Source organism: Equus asinus, chromosome 2, assembly GCF_041296235.1.
Source record: "Equus asinus isolate D_3611 breed Donkey chromosome 2, EquAss-T2T_v2, whole genome shotgun sequence".
NCBI lineage: Eukaryota > Metazoa > Chordata > Mammalia > Perissodactyla > Equidae > Equus > Equus asinus.
In genome coordinates this window covers 112,879,904-112,899,707 of record NC_091791.1, presented here as the reverse complement: position 1 = coordinate 112,899,707, position 19,804 = coordinate 112,879,904, and the positions used below count along the sequence as shown (strand labels likewise).

The 19,804-nt window shown below is 51.6% G+C and overlaps 1 protein-coding gene across 2 annotated transcripts in view; it reads right to left on the bottom strand.

Annotated features, from left to right (window-relative positions):
* Positions 1-9,461: 9,461 nt before the first annotated feature.
* The window catches only part of LRRK1 (leucine rich repeat kinase 1), a 119,526-nt gene continuing 109,183 nt past the window's right edge, over positions 9,462-19,804 (bottom strand). For both annotated transcript variants that reach the window (XM_044762940.2, XM_070496453.1), the window contains 6 exons: positions 19,452-19,603; positions 18,219-18,336; positions 16,686-16,802; positions 13,178-14,028; positions 12,673-12,774; positions 9,462-10,871 (listed from right to left, as the gene is read on the bottom strand). In XM_044762940.2, the coding sequence (XP_044618875.2) occupies positions 10,694-10,871; positions 12,673-12,774; positions 13,178-14,028; positions 16,686-16,802; positions 18,219-18,336; positions 19,452-19,603 (1,518 nt within the window). In that variant the 3' untranslated portion in view covers positions 9,462-10,693. The remainder of the gene's footprint in view (positions 10,872-12,672; positions 12,775-13,177; positions 14,029-16,685; positions 16,803-18,218; positions 18,337-19,451; positions 19,604-19,804) is intronic.

The following is a 19,804-nucleotide window of genomic DNA, read 5'->3' as shown; positions in this document are numbered from 1 at the left end:
TGACTGTATATGGATGGGTTATTTCTGGGCTGTCAATTCTGTGCCCTTGGTCTATCTGTCCATTTTTATGCCAGTAGCATGCTGTTTTGATTACTATAGCTTTGTAATATAGTTTGATATCAGGAAGTGTGGTGCCTCCAGCTTTGTTCTTCTTGCTCAAGATTGCTTTAGCTATTTGGGATCTTTGTGGTTCCACATGAATTTAAGATTGTGTTTTCTATTTCTGTGAAAAATGCCGTTGGAATTTTGATAGGGGTTGTACTGAACCTGTAGATCCCTTTGGGTGGTATGGACACTTTAACCATATGAATTCCTCCAGTCCACGAGCACGGCTATCTTTCTGCTTACTCACATCTTCAGTTTTTCAAATCAATGTTTCGTAGCGTTCAGTATCCAGATCTTTCCCCTCTTTGGTTAAATTTATTCCTAAATATTTTATTCTTTTTAATGCTATTGTAAATGGGACTATTTTCTTAATTTGTTTTTTGGATTGTTTGTTTTTAATGACTAGAAACAGAACTAATTCTTGAATGTTGATTTTGTATCCTGAAGTTTTACTAAATTTGTTTACTAGTTTCGGCAGATTTTTTGAGACGTCTTTAGGGTTTTCTATATACAAGATCATGTCATCTGCAAACAGAGACAGTTTTCCTTTTTTTTTTTACTATTTGGATGCCATTTATTTCCTTTTTTGCCTTATTGCTCTGGCTAGGACTTCCAGTACTATGCTGAATAGAAATGATAAGAGGGGATCCTTGTCTCGATCCCAAAGGAAAAGCTTTCAGCTTTTTACTGTTGAATGTGATGTTAGGTGTGGTCTTGTCAAAGATGACCTTTATTATGTTGGGGTACAATCCTTCTATAACTAATTTGTTGAGGGTTTTTCTTTTATCACGAAAGGATGTTGAATTTTGTCAAACTCTTTTTCTGCATCCATTGAGATGATTGTATGATATATATCCTTCATCCTGTTAACGTGGTGTATCACACTGATTTGCATATGTTGAACCATGCCTGCATCTCAGGGATAAATCCCACTTGATCATGTTGTATGATCCCTTTAATGTGCTGTTGAATTTGGTTTGCTAGTCTTTTGTTGAGGACTTTTGCATCTTTGTTCCTCAGAGATATTGACCTGTAATTGTCTTCGCGGTGTCCTTGTCTGGTTTTGGTATCAGGGTAACGCTGGCTTCATAAAATGAATTTGGAAGTGTTACCTCCTCTTCAATTTTTTGGAAGAGTTTGAGATGGATTGGTATTAATCTTTCCTTAAATGTTTGGTAGAATTCACCAGTGAAGCCACCTGGTCCTGGGCTTTCTATGTTGGGAGGTTTTTGATTACTGATTCAATCTCCTTACTCATTATTGGTCTGTTCAGATTTTCTATTCATGAGTCAGTCTTGGTAGGTTGTATGTTTCTAGGAATTTATCCATTTCTTCTAGGTTATCCCATTTGTTGGGGTATGATTCTTTATAGCAGCCTGTCATGATCCTTTATATTTCTGTGGTGTCATTTGTTTGTGATGTCTCCTCTTTCATTTCTGATTTTTTTATTTGAGTCTTCTCTTTGTTTTCTTAGTCTAGCTAAAGGCTTGTCAATTCTGTTTATTTTTCAAAAAACAAGCTCACTTTTGTTGGTGTTATCTATTGTTTTTCTAGTCTCTATTTCAGTTATTTCTGCTCTGATCTTTGTTATTTCCTTCCTTATGTTAACTTTGGTCTTAGTTTATTCTTATTTTTCTAGTTCCTTGAGGTGTAAAGTCAGGTTGTTTATTTGAGGTTTTCCTTCTTTCTTAATGTTTTTCTCACTATAATACTCCATCTTAGAGCTGCTTTTGTTGCATGCCCTAAGTTTTGGTATGTTGTGTTTCCACTTTTGTTTGTTTCAAGATATTTTTTGATTTCCCTTTTGATTTCCTCTTTGACCCAATGGCTGTTCAGTCATGTGTTGTTTAATTTCAATATATTTGTAAATTTTCCAGTTTTCCTTCTGTTATTGATGTCTAGTTTCTTGCTAGTGTAGTTGCAAAACATACTTGATACGATTTCAATCTTCTTAAATTTGTTATGACTTATCTTGTGACCTAACATATGATCTATCCTGGAGAATGCTCCATGTGTGCTCGAGAAAAATGTCTATTCTGCTGCTGTTGGATGGAATGTTCTGTATATATCTGTTAGGTCCATTTGGTCTAAAGTGTAGTCCAAGTCCAAGTTTCCTTAATGATCTTCTGTCTGGGTGACCTGTCCATTGTTGCAAATGTATTGGGTAGGGTACTGAAGTCCCCTACTGTTATTGTATTGCTGTCTATTTCTCCTTTTGTATCTATTATTATTTGCTTATATGTTTTGTTGCTCCAATGGTGCATATATATTTACAATTGTTATATCCTCTTAATGAATTGATCTCTTTATTGTTATATAATGACCTTCTTTGTCTCGTTACAGTCTTTGTCTTAAAGTCTATTTTGTCTGATATAAGTGTAGCTACCCCTGCTCTCTTTTGGTTTCCATTTGCATAGACTATCTTTTTCTATCCCTTCACTTTTAGCCTATGTGTGTCCTGAAAGCAGAAGTGAGTCTCTTTTAATCAGCGTATAATTGGGTCTTGTTTTTTTTTATCTATTCAGCCACTCATTGTCTTTTGATTGGAGAATTTAATTTACGTGTATTTAAAGTAATTATTGATAGGTAATGACTTACTATTGCCATCTTGCTAATTGCTTTCTGGCTATTTTGTAGTTCCTTTGTTCCTCTCTTCCTCTCTTGCTGTCTCCCTTTGTGATTTGATGATTTTCTGTAGTGGTACTCTTAGATTCCTTTCTCTTTATCCTTTGTGTACCTACTATAGGTTTTTGCTCTGTGATTACCATGAGGCTTACATACAGATCTTATAACAATCTATTTTAACTGTAAGAACTTAACTTTGATCACATACAATAACCCTACCTGCAGTGGGTCAAAGTGCAGACTGTAAGCCTCTGGTCAGGGTCTCTGTTCTACACTCCACGGGGTGGAGAAGGGGGATCCTAGAGCTGCACAGCCTGTGGGATGGTGTCAGGCCATCCCTGGCCTCCCCAAATGCTCCTATGTCCCACCCCTTGAAGGTTTGCATCTGCAGAACCACACAGGTGTGCCCAGAAGGGCACCAGCGCTGATCTTCCTTCCCATTACTCAGACCTTTCCTGGGTCCTCTGAGGGTACAGGGGAGGGAAAGGAGTGTCTAGCCTGGAGTGGGGTGGATGTGATCTTTGGAAAGGTGGGAATAGGATGATGTCCTCCTCTGATCTTTCTGGCCCCTAGGGCAGAGAGGTGGCAGACACTCCGGCACTTTAAGCCAGCAAATCTGAAGCATCTTCATTGCTGTCTCTCTCTGCCTTCAATTAACTCTGGGATTTGTGAGCATTTCCTGGGTGGAGGCCAGGCTGTGGGCATGGTGCTGGGCTCACACGCTGCTGCCTGGACACTGGCGATGCCTGCTTTATCTGGCTTGTGGATCTATTAAACATGAAATAATTAACCCAGCTCTAAATATTAACACACTCTTTATATATTAATATAGAACACCTGAGTTTTGACAATTTTCCCCAATTTAACACTGATTTAAAATTTTATTGTATCCCACTTACCATTTAATTAAAAATCCAAGTCTAAAATATTAGACTGCCTTCAGTACTTTGAACACTCTAAGAAATGAACAAAACACACATAAAATGCTATGTCACTTACACAACTGAGTACTCGGCTCACTATAAAACTGTACCCAAATGCTACAGGATTCACATTTTCCTTCCTTACTCCACACTAGCCTCTTCTTCCAGGCATTCATTGGTCTTCCCAGGGTTTCGGAGCCTTCCCAGGGTTGCAGTGATATTTCCAGATCCCAGTGAGAAGAGATGAGACCTCAGACCCTGAGGGGATAAGGCTGAGGACGTAGGATCCAGGGGGGTCAATGGTTCTCGTGGAGCAGGACTCCCGGCTGCTCCTCCCGAGGCGACTGGAACCCAAGCCTCAGGTGTCAGTCAAGCTGCGTGTCCTGTCGGTGTGAAGCGTTAGCTTCCTGCAGCCACAGGATCTTTTGAGCTCAAGCTTTCCAGGAAGCTTTGCGGAGTTTTGCAGACTAGTGTCCACCTCCCAACATGAAGCATTCTCTAACTTCCGCTTGTTGCCGCCTCGTCTGTGACCTGGTCTGTTGGCATCATGAAAAACGTATCTTGTTAGCATCTTCTAAACAGGCCAACTCAAGGTCCCTTAGGAACTTAAGCCCCAAAGGAACTTAAGGCAAGTTCCTTTGTCTGTTGAACACTGCTCCTGAAATCCCTGGGTACCCAGCCCTAGGCCCAGTCTAAATTGTGTGTGTGTGTTTGCGTGTGTGTTTGTGTGTGGATGTGTATTTGTGTGTGTGTGTTTGTGAATGTGTGTGGATACGTGTGTGTGTGTATGGATGTGTGTGTGTGGGGTGGGGTGTGTGGTGTGAATGTGTGTGTGTGTAGATATGGCATCAGCTGCCTCCAGCTTCCTGCTTCCCTTCAGTGGGGAAGAGCAGCAGGTCCAGATCTCGGAGCTGGGGCATCCATTAGTGTTGTGATGTATGAAAGTGCTACTATATGGGCCACTTGCAATGCCAGAGCTCAGAAAGATTTTTGGCGATTTCACATATTAATTTTAATTTACTTTTTTAATAAGAAATACTCATGATAAAAGGTCGACCCTAACCATCTGATTCAGCTCCCATGGCAACCACACTTCCCTCCTCTTGGTCTCCTTTTGCACCAGAGGTTGTGAGTGTGCGTGGATGTTTCCCATCCCACGTATTGTGCTGCTGTCCCCCCATGCCCCACCTTTCTTTTAGGATGAGAGTTTTTGAGTATTTAGACCTTTCTTCCCTGTTCCTTCCCTCGAGAAGCTCCTGGTCCACAGGAGACAGAGCTGGGGCCATTTCCTCTTTGTAGAGCAGGGTGGCCAGCACCGTGGAGCTTGGTGGCCAGGGCACGAGACCTGCGTGTGAGTGTGCTGGGGGATGGGCATGGAGGGTGGTGGGGGTCGGGGTCATACATCCATGAGGACGGCTGAGTGAATTCGGCGAGCAAACCCCAAATCCCAGTGGCCCCAGCCACAGGTTCACTTCTTTCTCTCTTCCCGTGCCCACGGGGGATGTCGGGCACCCTGGGTCATCCCTCCAGAATCCAAGCCGACTGGACAACCATCAGCTGCAGTTGCAGGTCCTGGGGACAGAGGGCAGGATGTCCTGGAGGGTCCCACCCAGGCGAGGGGCACCCCTTCCACTCACCCCCCATTTGCTAGAACTAGTCACAGGGCCTCTCCTGAAGGCTGTGGGCCGAGGAATGCAGCTCGATCACAAGCCTGGAGTACCAGTGACAATCCTGAGGATGACACAGACCAAAGATGGCAAAGTAGAAATTTACTTATTTTATTTGTGGGCACATCCTTATTCTTGGTTCAGTTTTTAAAGAATGTGTTCTAAAGTGAGACTCCTAAACATTCCTATCATCTTCTCACACATCAGCTTTCATTATTGTTCTGTGTACTACACCTTAACTCAATTCTCAAATAAAGGTGTTAGTGAAAATCCTCCTGATATTTCAGAAAAAACAGAAAGGAGATTTATTTTTAAAGTTGGGCTATTCCATGGGAACAGAACTGCTTGTGTTTCCTCTGAGTGGTTCTCAGACAGAACTTGCGCATCCCTCTGGCTGAGGGTCCTGGGTTGCCCTTCCAGGCAGGGGAGAGGGTGGTCATGACCCGGGGGCAGGGAGGGAGTCCTGGCCCTGGGTCGGGGGCTAGGCTGGGGCTGTCACTCTTGGTCCCACACTGACCCTGATGGGGTAAGAACTGTCATTGTCATTTCACAGAGAAGAAACGAGGGCCCCAGAGGTGGCAGAGCTTCCCCAGGGTCGAGGATTTAAACTTTCAGGACGTCAAAGTTGGCCTTGGGGTGACTAGGATGCAACCCTGGACCCCTTTGTAATTGTGGTTCCTCCAGGGAAAAGAACTCTAGACCACGCATACCCAGCAAGCTCTCTTGGGGCACATCGGCTCACAGAATGTTCCAATCCATCATTGCTGGGGCCCCTGTGCCCGAACCTGAACAGAGCCTGTCAGGGCCAGCTCCAGAGCATCACTCATTAGCTCTCAGGGCTCTGGCTGGGCTAATGGAAAACGTACCTGAACATTTAGGAATTGCATTTGGCTGCTAGTAATAGAGAGCTGGAAAATACTGGCTTAAACAGGAAATGGTTTCTGGTCCATGAAGTAATGAGGAGACTGGAAGTTAGCAGCTGGGGCTGGCATGGAGGGCTGCCTCCCCACCTCTGTCCCAGGTCTTCCTGGCACCCCCAGGGGCCCTGCCCTCATGCTCTATAGAGCACCAAGGAGGCAGGAGCAGGCTCGAAGGGGCTCCCACGGAGTTGGCCATTTTACAGCGCTTCCCTGAAGCCCCACTCAGCCATCTCCATGTCATGCCTGGCCGAGTTCAGTCCCAGGGCCACCCCCCTATAAGGGAGGCTGGGAGATGATGCACTAACAAAAGCAGTCTGTTACTGAGGAGATGGGGTGCCGTGAGCAGTTTCTGTCACAGTGACTCTGCAAGTGCTATTATAACCGACTGCCCATCCCCATTTCCTTCCAGATGGCTCCATTCAGCCCAGGATGGGAAATACTGTCAGGCATTCAGGGATGCAGAGTTTGAGGCCCCAGGCCCACCCGTGCCAGAAGATGCAGCTCCTCCCAGGGCAGCAGCCTGCTGGCATCCGGAGGGGGTTCATTTTGCTGGGTTTCCAGAGTCTTGGGGTGTGATGGTTCTGCGTCACCAGGCCTCCTTTGGGGCTCAGCAAGTACTTTCTGCAGGAGGAGCCATAGGGAAAGCAGGACCCACTCTCAGACCCTGAGGTGCTTTGCGGGGAGGGGGAAGTCTGGTGCACCCCCAGGCAGGTCATTGCAGAGACTCTGCAGGCCCGAGCAGTCAGTGGCCCTGGAAGTGGGTGGTGGTCCAGCCAGTGACCAATCATCAGAAAGGCTGCTGCTTTCCCAGGTGCAGGGTGTGGGTGGGAGGAGGCTGGCTGCCGTCTGCTGGGGGCTGTGCGTGCTCTCAATGTTGGGGCTAGGGGCAGACCAGGGTCAGAGCCCACCGACCTTTGCTGACTGTCCCCAGCCCCTCCTGCCCGTGCCCCTCTTTGCATGTCCACCTTGGCCTGGGACTCTCTGCCTGCATCCCAGAGACAGCTAGGGTGGGTTCTGGTTGAGCCAGGCCACGTGGTCGGATGGATGTGACAGATTATTGTCCCTGTCCCTGGGACCTGATAGCCGCCAGGGGGGTCAGCTGCCCCCACGGAGGAGAGTGGTGGACAGAGGGGGACTTCCTGTTATTACCTCTGGACAGCAAGGCCAGGCCAAGGGCATCCTTCCTGGGGTCCGGGGGAGAAGTCCCTCCCAGCCTGGTTTACCTCTGTAAAGAGGCCTGTATACAATCTGAACAGGCAGAGAGGAAGATGAAAACAAAGGGCCCACTCCTCTGGGCCAGCCCAGGATTCTCTTCCCCAGCGGCAACTAGTGTCCACCAGAGCCCTGGGCATCCTTCAGGATATTTCCCCCGTGCACACCTATGTAGCTGTATGACATTTTTTACGTAAAAGTAACTCTATACACACCACACTGCAAGTTGCTTTCTAGAAAATCAATGCCTTTATTATACCTCAGAGAACCTTTCAGACCAGCACTGTCAGCACCGCCCCGGAGGGCTGCAGAGTGTGCCATTGTTGGAGGTACGGGCATTCTGACTTCCTTCTTGATAGAGGTCTAGGTTGTCTCCTCAATATATAACTGAGACCATTATATATTGGGGCCATTATAAGCGACGCTGCAATGACATTCTTGTTCTGTATCTTTGGGCATTTTCCAGATATGTCGGGGTCAAATACTTAGTGGGACTGCTAGATCAAAGTTTAAGTGCATCTGAAATTTTATGGATACAGTCAAAATGCCGTCTAAGGGGTGGGCCCAAGGTAGACTGCCTTCCTTTCAGTCCATCTTCTACTGAGCAGTCAAAGTGATTTTTAAAGACAACCATCTAACACCCCTGTTTAAAACTGCCAATAGCTTTGCCGGGGACCCATGCCTATAGTGAGGTGCCTAGCCAGCCCCTGAGCACCCCTTCTTCACAACACTCCAGCCACGCCAGACTTTCATTCACCCCTCCCACACAGCAGCTTATTTCCACCACAGGGCCTTTGCATATGTGGGTCCTTCCACCTAGTGCCCTCAGATCTCCACATGCCTCTGTCTCTCTTCACCATTCTCAAGTGGTACCTCTTCATGCCTTGCCCAGCCTCAGCTAAATGTAGCAGCCCCCTCGGTCATTAGCTCCTGACTTCCCGACTTTATGGTCTTTATGGTCTCCTAGCTCCATCATCTCATTTGTGTGTTCGTTGTCATCTCCATCCACTAGAAGTGAGCTCCTAAAAGCAGAGATTCTTGTCTGTTAGATTATCACTGTGTCCCAGGGACAGTGCCTGACACTTAGTAGGTGTTAAGTAAGTAATTGCTGACTATTTAACATTTGCCAACACGAGCGTAGTAAATGGCAGTTGATTGCTGTTTTGTGACTATCTCCTCACTGCTGGCTGAGGTTGAGTGTTGATGGTTATGGGCCTGTCTTTGCGGTTCAGTTGCTCACTCGTGTCCGCTGTTTTCCTAGTGGGTTTTCTCTTTTTTACTGAGATGTAAAAACTCTTTGGATACAAGATAAATGAGCTATTTGTCTCTCATTTGCCACAAATATTTTTTCCCAGTTGACTGTTCATCTTTTGACTTTGTGACAGTTTCTCCACGTAAGTTTCTAATTTTTATGTAGTCAAGTTCATTAACCATTTCCTGTCTGGTTTCTAACTTTTGGGAAGACGTTCCCCAAGCTGGCTCTGGGAGGCCATGGGCTGAATGTGGGCCTCTCCCCCAGCAGCTTGGGCCTGGGGCCGGGCTTTGCTCAGGGACAGGAGGAGGTGAGGTCAGAAAGGCAGGTGGGGACCGGATCGTGGCAGCCTTGAGTGTGGGCAGAGCAGCCTGGCTGCAGGTGACGGAGAGCGCAGGTGTGGGGTTTGGGAGGGACAGGATCCAGTTGGCATTTGGGGGGTTAACTGGGCAGCTGAGGGGTGCTGGGATGAGAAGAGGGGCAGAGCACTGCTGAGGGAGCAGGGTGGGGACTGTGGTGAAGTGGGCAGGAGGCATAGACCCTCGGCCCCCTGGAAGTCGGTGCCCAGGCTAGTAAAAGGAAGCGGGGGGCCTGACAAAGCGGCCATCTCTGCCCACGGGAACTGCTGTGGGCAGCCTGCACGGGAGCAGCTGTGGGCCAGGGAGGGGCAGCCATCACCCTGGGCCATGGTGGGCCTGGGTGGGATGGAGCCTGTGCGGTAATTACAAGCACTTTACAGACGGAAGCCATGACTCCATTCTTGAGAGACTCTGTTTATTTTCAGATAAAAGGAATCATATTTGCCCGCATACCCCAGCAAATCTTAAGTTGGATTTTTATAATTTAATTTTAGAAAAAGGTCAACAACTTGAACTGGAGTATGATCTCACATTCAAACCCCTGTTCTGGGTCAAATGGTGACTCTTGTAACGAGGTGGATACGTGTGTGTGTGTGTGTGTGTGCGTGTAACTTATAGAAATTTGTGTCGTGGGACCTATAAACCCCCCTTAACAGTTTCCTTTTTATCTCTGCTCTACATGTGTGTAGTAAATGTCTAGCAAATACATAATTTGGTATAAGCCCCATACGATGTGATTTCACAACCAGAGGCCTGACCACTGAGATACTCTTAATTTGTTAAAATGATAAAAAAGATTATTATGTGCAAACAAACAGGGCTTGTGCTCCAGCTGCGTCTGAGTTTATTTTACAAAGCTATAAACACAAGGCCCCTTCTCCGGTCCTGCCGACTCGGATTCTCCTTCCTTTTGTCGGCAGGAGGACGTGAAGGCTGAGCTGGAGTTCTCGGCACTGAGCTAGCCTTGGCTTTCGGCTGTGTCACTTAAAGGAACCCATTCATCCCCAGATTGGGCAGTGCTCCTTGCCGAGGGTCCTTCTGAGAGTTTCTCACACAGACTTTCCTAAGTGGGAGACATCTGATCTCAGCTTGCCCAAGCGGAGCCCTGGGCCCCGGGGACTCAGGATCTTGTGAAATGTGCTGAGAGCCTGGGGGCCGAGGGGAGAAGGGGCAGGGGTCACGGCCCTCCTCTCACCCTGCCCCGAACTGCTCCCCAACTGAGAGCCTTGAGTGTAATTCCATCCCAGACCTGGGGAGGAAAATGGGCAGACCCTTTATACTGGGAAGGCCAGCCTCCCCTTTGTGTGACCCAGTCCCGAATGGGGTCCCCCCTACTCTTGGAAGTGGATGGAGGAGGCAGAGGGAGTTTCTGCCGACCAGACCCCATCGTCTTCCCTTGAGGTGTAAAACCAGCAGTGGGGGAATGGGGGTCTCCAGGTAACTGTCCTGGAGAAGCAGAGAACCCCCGAACCACCACCAGGGTGGTCACTTCTCAGCATTTCTTAGCAGCACGTGGTTGATGGGAGAATCTGGTCCATCTTCTGGGTCCTCAGAGGGCTGCGCTGCAGGCGGAGGGGTCAGGCCACTGGCCCGGCTGGGCCAACTCCGAGCCACTGTCATTCCACAGGAATTACCTTCTCTTCCGCATGCAAGCCTCCAGTCGGCCCAGCTCCTCGTAGGACTGGTAGAAAACATCAAACTCCCTGGTGCCCCAGCCCCGCCAGACAGCCAGGCACCACTCCATGTTTTCATTCTCAAAGCCGCACACAACTGTGTCCTTTGCCACCACGGCCGCATCCATGAGCACCCTGCAGAGAGGAGGGGTCTGAGAAAACTCACAGGGGTCCCTACTCTGTCGGGGCCGGGACCCTTGCCCCGCACCTTCTCAGGAGCCTCGCTAAGGGAGGCGTTGTGCAGCCCAGGCTGGTACCACCAACGTGCTCTAATGCCCTGCGTCTCCCTGCTGGTCCAGCCTATGGGCAGAGGCCTTCTAAGGTCTGAAGGGCCAAGGCATTCACGGGGATTGTGTGTAAGGGACTGACTCCTCGGAAGGCCACTGATGCAATCTGAGCAGGTCACCTCTGTAACTGGACGCAAACCCCTAAGTGTCCAGAAAATACCATCGACTCTGATTCCTGCTCATCAATGGCCCTGATGGATGGTGAGCTTTAGCTCACTGCCCCCATCATCAGCTCGGGTGCAATTCTTCCCTCATTCTAGGTTTCCACACGCTTAGGAAAAACAGGGTAATAGATCAGGCAGGAAACCTGTGCCAACAAGTCCTAACTATAAGTGCTTTTCTTGAGGCTGTGGGTTGTCTTGCATGATCTGTGCATGTCCACAAGCTTCTCAGGGCCTCCACCAGGTTGTGCAGCCTACTCCCTGCCTGCACCCCCTCCCTTGGTACCTGGCACCAAGGCCAGCACGTAAACCAGGATGTCTGGGGCCTCTGCCTCCCCGGGGCCTTGCAGGGCCTTGCGCATGGCGGGCACTCAGGAATCAACACTGGAGACACGTCTCAAAAAGCTGGTGGGCTCAGGCTACGACCCTCTTTTCTGGCCACCTGGGCTGCTCTCTCCCTACAGTGAGTATGCCTGGCTCTTGGTAAACCTGCCTTTGGGGGCTGAATAGGAAAAACAACACCAGGAAAAAATTCAGGGACTCTAACGGTGGGCGCTCTGAAGTCAACGGGCCTGGGGCCTATAGACCCATCTGCTCTCCCAGAAGCATGACCTTCACTCTGGGAACTATTTCAGCCCAAGGCTGCCACCCACAAACTCAGCCAGGGCTCAGCAGCAAACTCAGAGCTTGTTTCTAGAATCAGTGGCAGGGCAAGGGTCATGGGCCCCAGCGACTCGGGCAAGGGGAACTGCTGTAGATGTTTCCTCTGTCATTTTCCTGCTCTAGGGGAAACAGGCTGAATGGGATTTCTCCATAAGGGAGACTTACCATATGGGGCTGGGCAGACAAAGTGAGGGGTGCAGACATTGCCAGCTGCCAGAGGATTCTGGGAACACCACCCAACACCAGCCTCCCATCTCCACAGCCATTCAGACCATGTCCAGGAAGGCTGTCCTGCCCAGAATGACCCTCACAGTGGAATCTGGCCTGCCTCCCGGTAGGAGACCCCAGCAGATGGGTACGAAGGCATGGCTGAGCCAAGGCTGGGGCACGGCGAGGGGTAGATATGCTAGCCCATGTGGCCCCACTCAGTGCTGTCTGGGCAGGTGGGGCACCTCAGGAAGGGCTCTCCTGCTCGGCAAGAAGGACAGTGAATCACCTCACTCCCTATTTCAATTGCACCTGAACTCTGGTTGTGGAGACATACTCCAGGCAGGGCGCTTGGTCCGTAGGCATGCTGGGTACGCCAGAAACAGGCAGCCGTAACCAGGGGCTGAAGCGTGGTTCAGCTGGTATTTGCTGAGCCCCTGGGAGCTGCCTGGAGGATCCCATCTTGCTCCTTCTCTGCCTTATGGCCACTTTGGTGGATGAAACGTTTATTTGTGGAGGACAGACGGGTGGGAGGCCATTGTGCAGGGATGTGGCAATGGGACCTAGATTCCCCACCAGCCATGCCCCAGGTCCTAAGGGAGTTGCCCTCTGTCTTACCCATGCGGAGTCAGCTCGCGGGCTTTTAAGACGGCAATGACTCGTCCCCTCTGGCTGCCTGCATCCTTCTCCAGGCCAATGACGATAACATCTCCACCGCGCCTAAGAAACCAAAACCAAGAAGGGGAAGCGTCTTGTCCAGGGCTGTGCTCCCCTGGGGAAATGGAACCAGTGTGCAGAAAGGCTCAGCACAAACGCGCAGTTTCTGTGAATGGATTGAGTTTCCAGAGGGCCCCGAAGCCGGGCGGAGAGGCCCTCTCCAAGGAGGAAACTTGACTGATCAAGGTTGACCTCGGCTCTCCTCTGTGCTGCCCTAGCTCTCTGGTGGGAAGATGAGCTTTAGTGCAGCCCTTCTAGATTTGCTAAAGAGAGCCCTCCAGATCCCAGAGTAGAGGAAACAGCTCCCGATGGATGGATCTCGACAGTGGCTGAAAACTCCGTTCGCCCTGCCCTCAAGGTAGGACCAGTGGCAGCACAGGAGTGCACCCCCTGCCGGGAAACCTACCTGGGGACCCAGATGACATCTTTCACGGCAAGGACCTTCACAGCCTGCAGGTGCTGGCTGAAGGCCTCCCCATCCACAGGGGTCAGGTCGTGCTCAGACCTGTCGGAACCCCCGGTGGGCCCGTGCAGCCGCTCAGAGTCCTCGTAGTCGGTGGAGAAAGGCATGCTGGAGGAGCTTGCTGGGGAGCAGGGCAGGCTTGAGGAGGACATGGGGACCCGGTGGGGTGGGGACGAGGAGTAGGAGGACATGGAGCAGTAGTCAGTCAGCGAGTCCTGGTGGGTCAGGATCTGTGTGCCCAGCTCCTCGCTGTACATGATGCTCACGTCCGCGATGAAGTCCCCCTCTGGCTCCTTCAGGCTGGCCACGTGGCTGTCTGGGGACTCTGGGCCCAATGGGCGCACAGGAAACATGTCCCTGAGGGGACTGGGGTCCCCGCAGAAGTACCGGGCACACAGCTGGTAGGTGGCTGAATGGTACATCACCAAGGAGTTGGCCTTGTCGTCCAGGCACCAGACCACCTCCTCCCCCGTGCACTCAGAGCTGCACACGACTGACGTGACCACTGAAGGGGCCGAGTAGGGTTCCAGCCGCCTGCTGATCTCCAGGGCCGCACAGTTGATGATCAGCAGGCCTGGCCCATTGCTGTACCAGACCTCGGATCCACTGTTGACCACCTCCATGGCCTTCACGGGGTAGGGGTTCTGCCGTGCATCTTCGTCTGGGATGCTGAACTTGGACCTGTTGGCTGTGTGTGAGCACAGGTAGGAACAGCTGTCATCTGGGATACCCCGCACCACTGGAAACACTGCCACAAGCCCGTCAGCCAGACCCGCCAGCACCAGGTAGGAATTCTGCTGGGAGAAGACAGGCACAGGTGATGCTCTTTCGTCTCATGCATTATAGGAGAAAAACAGAGTGGGTGCAAGACTCATCTTCTGCACATATCCCAGGTGGGCATATGCTGTCTACCAGTATACCCCGGAGGAGTAAGGCTCCTAAAAAGGCAGGGGCTGCCAGTGGGAGCTTCTGGGCATGCTCCCAGAGGAGGTGCAACTCAGGCCCAGAGGAACCACACCCACCCTCCCTGCTGGGAGCAGGAGAGGATCGTGCCTTCAAAGAGCACGGCCACAGCACCAGCACCCAGCGAGAGGTGTGTGTCGCCTACACTGCATGGCCCTGCCTCTGCTCAGGCTGGGTTTACTCAGGCTGGCTACTTGCAATGCAAACGCAGTGAGCTGCCTTCTTCTGGAGGTCAGGTGTGGTTCCCTCCCCTCCGTGAACTCTGTCTGTTAAGGCAACAGCAGTTGGGGGCACCCTGTGGGTCTACTCCCTGCTTCCTGCCTGCTGCCCTGACAAGGTGGGTGCTCCATGAGAGCAAGTGTGGGTCTGGCCTGGCTCAGGGAAGGGCTGAGTCTCATTCATCTCTGTGTCCTCACTGGGTTTTCTGCTCGAGGAGACATATGCCTGCTGAACTAATTCTTGAAGAAATTTTGCTTCCAACTCCACCCTCTGGTGGAGGCACTTCTTGGCTGCTGTGCCTACACTCCCAGCTTATCATGTCTACTCTGAAATGCCTGTGGTCCAGCTGACGTTGACGGGGTCCTTGGGGTGCCCTGGACCCCTGCAATGAAGTCTGAGCACTTCTGCAGCCACCAGAGGTCATGGGGCCGAGACCCAAGTTGCAGGGACCGGGCTGAATGCTGGGCCCCATCTGAGCAGGTGCGCAGAGCTGGGAACAGAGTGCAGCTTGTGGCCTAGATGCCAGGTGGGCCTAGGGTGGGGGCAGCACGGGTTCAGGAGAACAAAGCCAGAGCCGGGACAGAGCGGGGGTCCAGGCCTCGTGCCAGTAAGCCCCCTTGTTGGGAGCCAGAGGGTCTCGGGACGTTGGGCTGGCCAGGTTAACAAGCAACCCAGCGTCTAGCTCCACAGCAAGGTCAATCAGCCCTAAGAATGTTTATCGAAATCTGTCTTCAGGATTTTAGGAAAGAAAGCAGCCAAAGCAAACAGGAGCAACATCTCTATCTGGAGTCCAGGCCCCATGCCCCAGCTGGGGCGGTGGGGAGCCCCACATACCGGCTGTGTGTGGACGTGCACGTGCAAGAACGCAGGGACCTGCCATCCGTGGCCGCGGGGCAGCAGGGCCTCCGAGGGGCAGGCACCCTGGCAGGGCGGCTCCGCACAGAGCCGGCTTTATTCCCTCTGGTCGTGCAGGCGATGGTGCCCTGGCTCAGGGGCTCTGGCCAGCGGTGGGCTTAAATAACGCTTTGTGTTGTGTTCTCCTGTGCTCTGGTGCAGACCGGGTACCCAGCTGCCCAGCCTTGTCCATGGGGCCACAGTCATAAATGACTCTAAGGTTGATCTCATTTTTTTTTTTAAAGAAATGGAAGTGGAGAAGGTTGCAGAGAAGAGTGCATATATTTTGGGACTGTCAGTAAGTAGTAATAATGCTCATATGTACCCAAGTGCCCCGGCAGAGCTTCGGGGAGGTTATGCCCAGAGATTTTTCTGCCAATCTTATGCCCATTTTGCAGATGGGAAAATGGGAATTGGATGATGGCAGCTAACATGTTTTAACCAAGCAACACCAAAACCGACCCCTGAGTGTTGACTGTGAGTGGGGTGCACGCCTGCTGCACCAACAGGCGCCCCGGGGCGGACCAAGGGCAGGGCCCGGAGTCCGGAGGCCACTGAAGCCAGGGAATGCCACTGGGGGGCTGGGCAAGGGTGGGGGCAGCTTCTCAGAGCAGGGGTCATCGGACCTGGAGAACTGAATAGGAGGCAGCCTAGAAGAGGCGTATGTGGGGGTGCTGCTCCTGGAGGCAAGGGCCCCTCAGAGTGCGGTGCTGCATGGGCCTGGGTCTGACTCCGAGGGGTGGCGGAGCCACCCAGGGCCGGGGCGGGGTGAGCACACTTGGGATTCATCTGAGAAAGGCAGGGCCTGGAAGGTTGACAAGATGAGTCTCTGGAGCCATAGTAGACAAAGAGGGACAGAGGTCTGGGACTGACGGCGACACTCCAGAGGCAGAGGCGGGGAGGAGAGCTGGCTGCCCTGCAGGGACGGGGCAGGGCCTGCCAGAGCCTGGTGACTGAGTGGCCATGGGGAGGCACTGGCCCGCGCGCTTCCCAAGCCACTGCCATCAGAAGGGGAAGGGCACACACAGGCAACTGCTCCTTTATACCATTTGTATCAGAAAAACATTTCACCAGAATCTGGGGAGGTGGCATTTGCATGTGGAATGCAAGCTTTCCACTTAGCCTGAGGTTTTACTGGTCACAGAAGTTCTCACAAACCCAAAGGGCACTAAGGATGGCCCAGGTTTCCTGTCTCTCTAAGGCTGACTGTGACCTGGGCTTGGTGGTCCCAAGAGGGCATGGCTTTGTTCCCCCCCTCCTCTTATCCACCCCCCCCCCCCCCGCCCCCAGCCGGGGGAGGAGACCCATCCCAAGGAAGGGAAGGGAAGGGAGGGATAACCCGATACCTGTGCGCGCGCCTTCCCCCTTACCTCACCTTTTTTATAACAGGCACTGCCAAGAAGCAGGTGACGATAGCTGGAGTGTCCAAAGCCCGCTGGGGCGTGTTTAAGGGACACATGCCCTTGAGGCTGTAGATGTAGATCTTCTGGTCCTGCAGAGGCAGACGAGCCAACGTGAGACCCAGGTTGCAACGCGCCTGCCATTTCCTACGGCGGGGCACTTGGTCTTGGGAATCCCTCTGTGTCTCAGAAAGTAACACGTATTGAGACTTTCTGGTTGGTTGTTTTCATATATCTGTTCTTTGCAGAAATTTTGAAAACTATAGAATAGTCTAAAGAATAAAAATAAAATCGCCCCCAGTCCATTACCCAGAGAAAACCACGACTGTGATTTGGGGCCCAGACTCAGCGTCCTGTGGGTACCTGTGTGTGTGCACATTCCCGACAAGAGGGGGGCCACACTGCCATGCTGTTTCCACCTTTCCTGTTTGCGTGATGACGCACTGCAGGCACAGGCCCCGTCCTCCCGTGGCCACGAGGGAAGGACGGAGGAGCACTGCTCCGCCATCTGCCCCTCAGGTGCACCAGAACTCAGCTCATCTGCGGTCAGACGTTCAGTCTGCTTCCAAGTTTTCATGACTATGATTACACTGGGATGAGCATTCTTACAGACATGTCTGTCTGTCTGTCTGTCTGTGTGTCTTGGTTATTTCCTTAGAACAAATTCTTAAACCTGAAATTACTGAGAGCTTACGTGGTATGCATATTTTTGAGTTTCTGATACATATTTGAACCATATTTCCCAACTGCCATCTGGAAAGTTTGCATCAATTTATGACAACCTCCCCTCCTGCCCCCAGTAGTTTCAGAGCATTTGTTTTCGAGCATTCCTCTCTGTTTCTCAGGAGACAGCTCCTGTGCTTTCTGCTGACTTTTTTCTTTTTAAAGATTGGCACCCGAGCTAACAACTGTTGCCAATCTTCTTTTTTTTTTTTTTCCTTTTTCTCCCCAAATCCCCCCAGTACATAATTACATATTTTTTAGTTGTGGGTCCTTCCAGCTGTGGGATGTGGGACGCCGCCTCAACACGGCCTGATGAGTGGTGCCATGTCCACGCCCAGGCTCTGAACCGGTGAAACCCTGGGCTGCCGAAGTGGAGCGCATGACCCTAACCACTCAGGCACAGGGCCAGCCCCACTCTGACGACTTTCTTGACATGAAGGCAAAGGGTCTCTGAGCTGAGAGGATTTGCTGTGTAGACCTGGCAGTATTATAAGAAACCCAGTCTCTTTACCACCCCACTGGGGTTCTCTTACTGCTGGGATTCTGTGCTTGATACTTATCTTGGCCACATCCCAGTCGCCAGCCAGGGACAAGGCAGGTTCTGTCACCCCTGGTGAGACGTTGCTGGCATTGCTCTGGGGGTCTCACAGGTGTGAGCTGGGGTTACTTGAAATTCAAATGTACCTGCGTGTCCTGTATTTTCATTTGCTAAATCTGGCCCCCTAGGGCCATCCTGCACCCAGTGTTGCCCGCCTTGATGAGAGCCCTGCACAGTGGGTGGTTACCTCAGTGGCTGTCCACAGAGAGCTCTGGACCTTGAGCTGGCAGCTCAGCTTCATTCCTGGACAGTTCATCCGCTGCACTTCCAGGAGGCCCTTCTCTGTGTTCACCACTGTGTAGTTCCTACAACCGGTGACAATTGTTCGGTCAGCTCACGGTGGCCAGGGGCCGCCTCCCTCACCCGGGCCTGGCCTGCAGCCACCTTGGAGGAGGACTTCAGCTGCGGGCTACGTCCACGCCCTCGAGTCCAGGGTCAACTTTTGCCATGTTCTGAGAGGCCCACGGCCTGTTCATGGTCTGAGGCAGAGCCGGGTTCTGCCTGCCCAGTAATGCTTGAACATTTGGGCAGAGAAAGGCCATTCCCAATGGGAAGAAAGATTCTCCTCTTTCTGCAACCTTTGAGGGCTCGAAGAGTTGCCCGCAGCGTGAAGAAGGGACACCAGGAGTCTGCAGCTTCAACAAGGCCACTCTTTACCCTCCTACCGGCTATATCTGCCCCACCCCAGTAACATAGGAGCCCTCCATAGCACGGTAGACCAAGTCAAGACTAAAGACAAGATGGGTGAATTTCAGAGTAGACTGGGGGCCTCAAAACAGGCCCCCAACACGAGTGCTCTGAGAACTAACAAGCTGCTGTTTGATGAGAGCGGCAGCTCACGCCAGCCTCAAGTGGGCCTCAGTGCTACACTGCAGTCGCCCTTGACTCCTGCCTCGATGCCCATGGCGCACCTTCTCTTTTCTCCTTGAGCATCCAAAACCTCTCCCCATGTTCTCAACCTTCCTGCCACTTCACTGAGAAAAAGAGATGCAACCAGAAGGAAAGGCCCACAAATATCTTACTCAGGGCAGCCCTCCTGCTTGGCCCTGGGTCCCCTGCCCCTCTCACTACTCAGCAACTCCACTCCACGAACTGCCTTCTCTCCCCGACCCCCAGCACCACTGACCACTCTACCATCAAGCTGGGAACAGCTCCCACCTTAAACCAAGACCCCCCCCTTCACCCCCACCTACCATGTCCCCGGTAGACCCCAGTTTTTCCTTGCTTCTCTTAACCACAAACCCATGCCCGCATGTGTCTATGTACAGACTCAGCGCTCGCTCTTGTGCGGACTCCATCAGGCTTTCAACTTGCCCTCCACTAACGGTCTCTCACCATGGTCATCCCTGACTGCTCCTCAATTCCACAGTCGCCCCCCCACGCCGGTCCCAGCAGGGCGTGGCAAGCCTCAGGATGTTACCTGGACTCCTCCTTCCCATCCCAGAACACCACTGTATACTCCTGGCTCTGGGATGAGAAGAAGGCTGTCTGCTTCCCGCAGGGCAGCTGGTACATGAAGGTTGCAAAGGTCGGGTCCTTCATCTGGCTCACTATCGACAAGGCCAGTGGTCGCTGAGGAAGAGAGGCCACCAGGGCCATGAGCAAAGGTCACTACAGCCAGATTGATGCCCATTCTGCCCATAAAACCAATGGTCTTGAACCAGGAGGAAGGAGTGGAATCTGCTCATTCAGGATCCAATGAAAATAGGGGCAAAAACAAATTCAGATGCTGGAACAAGCCCTTCCAGGTGTCTGCGGACTGTCATCGTCATC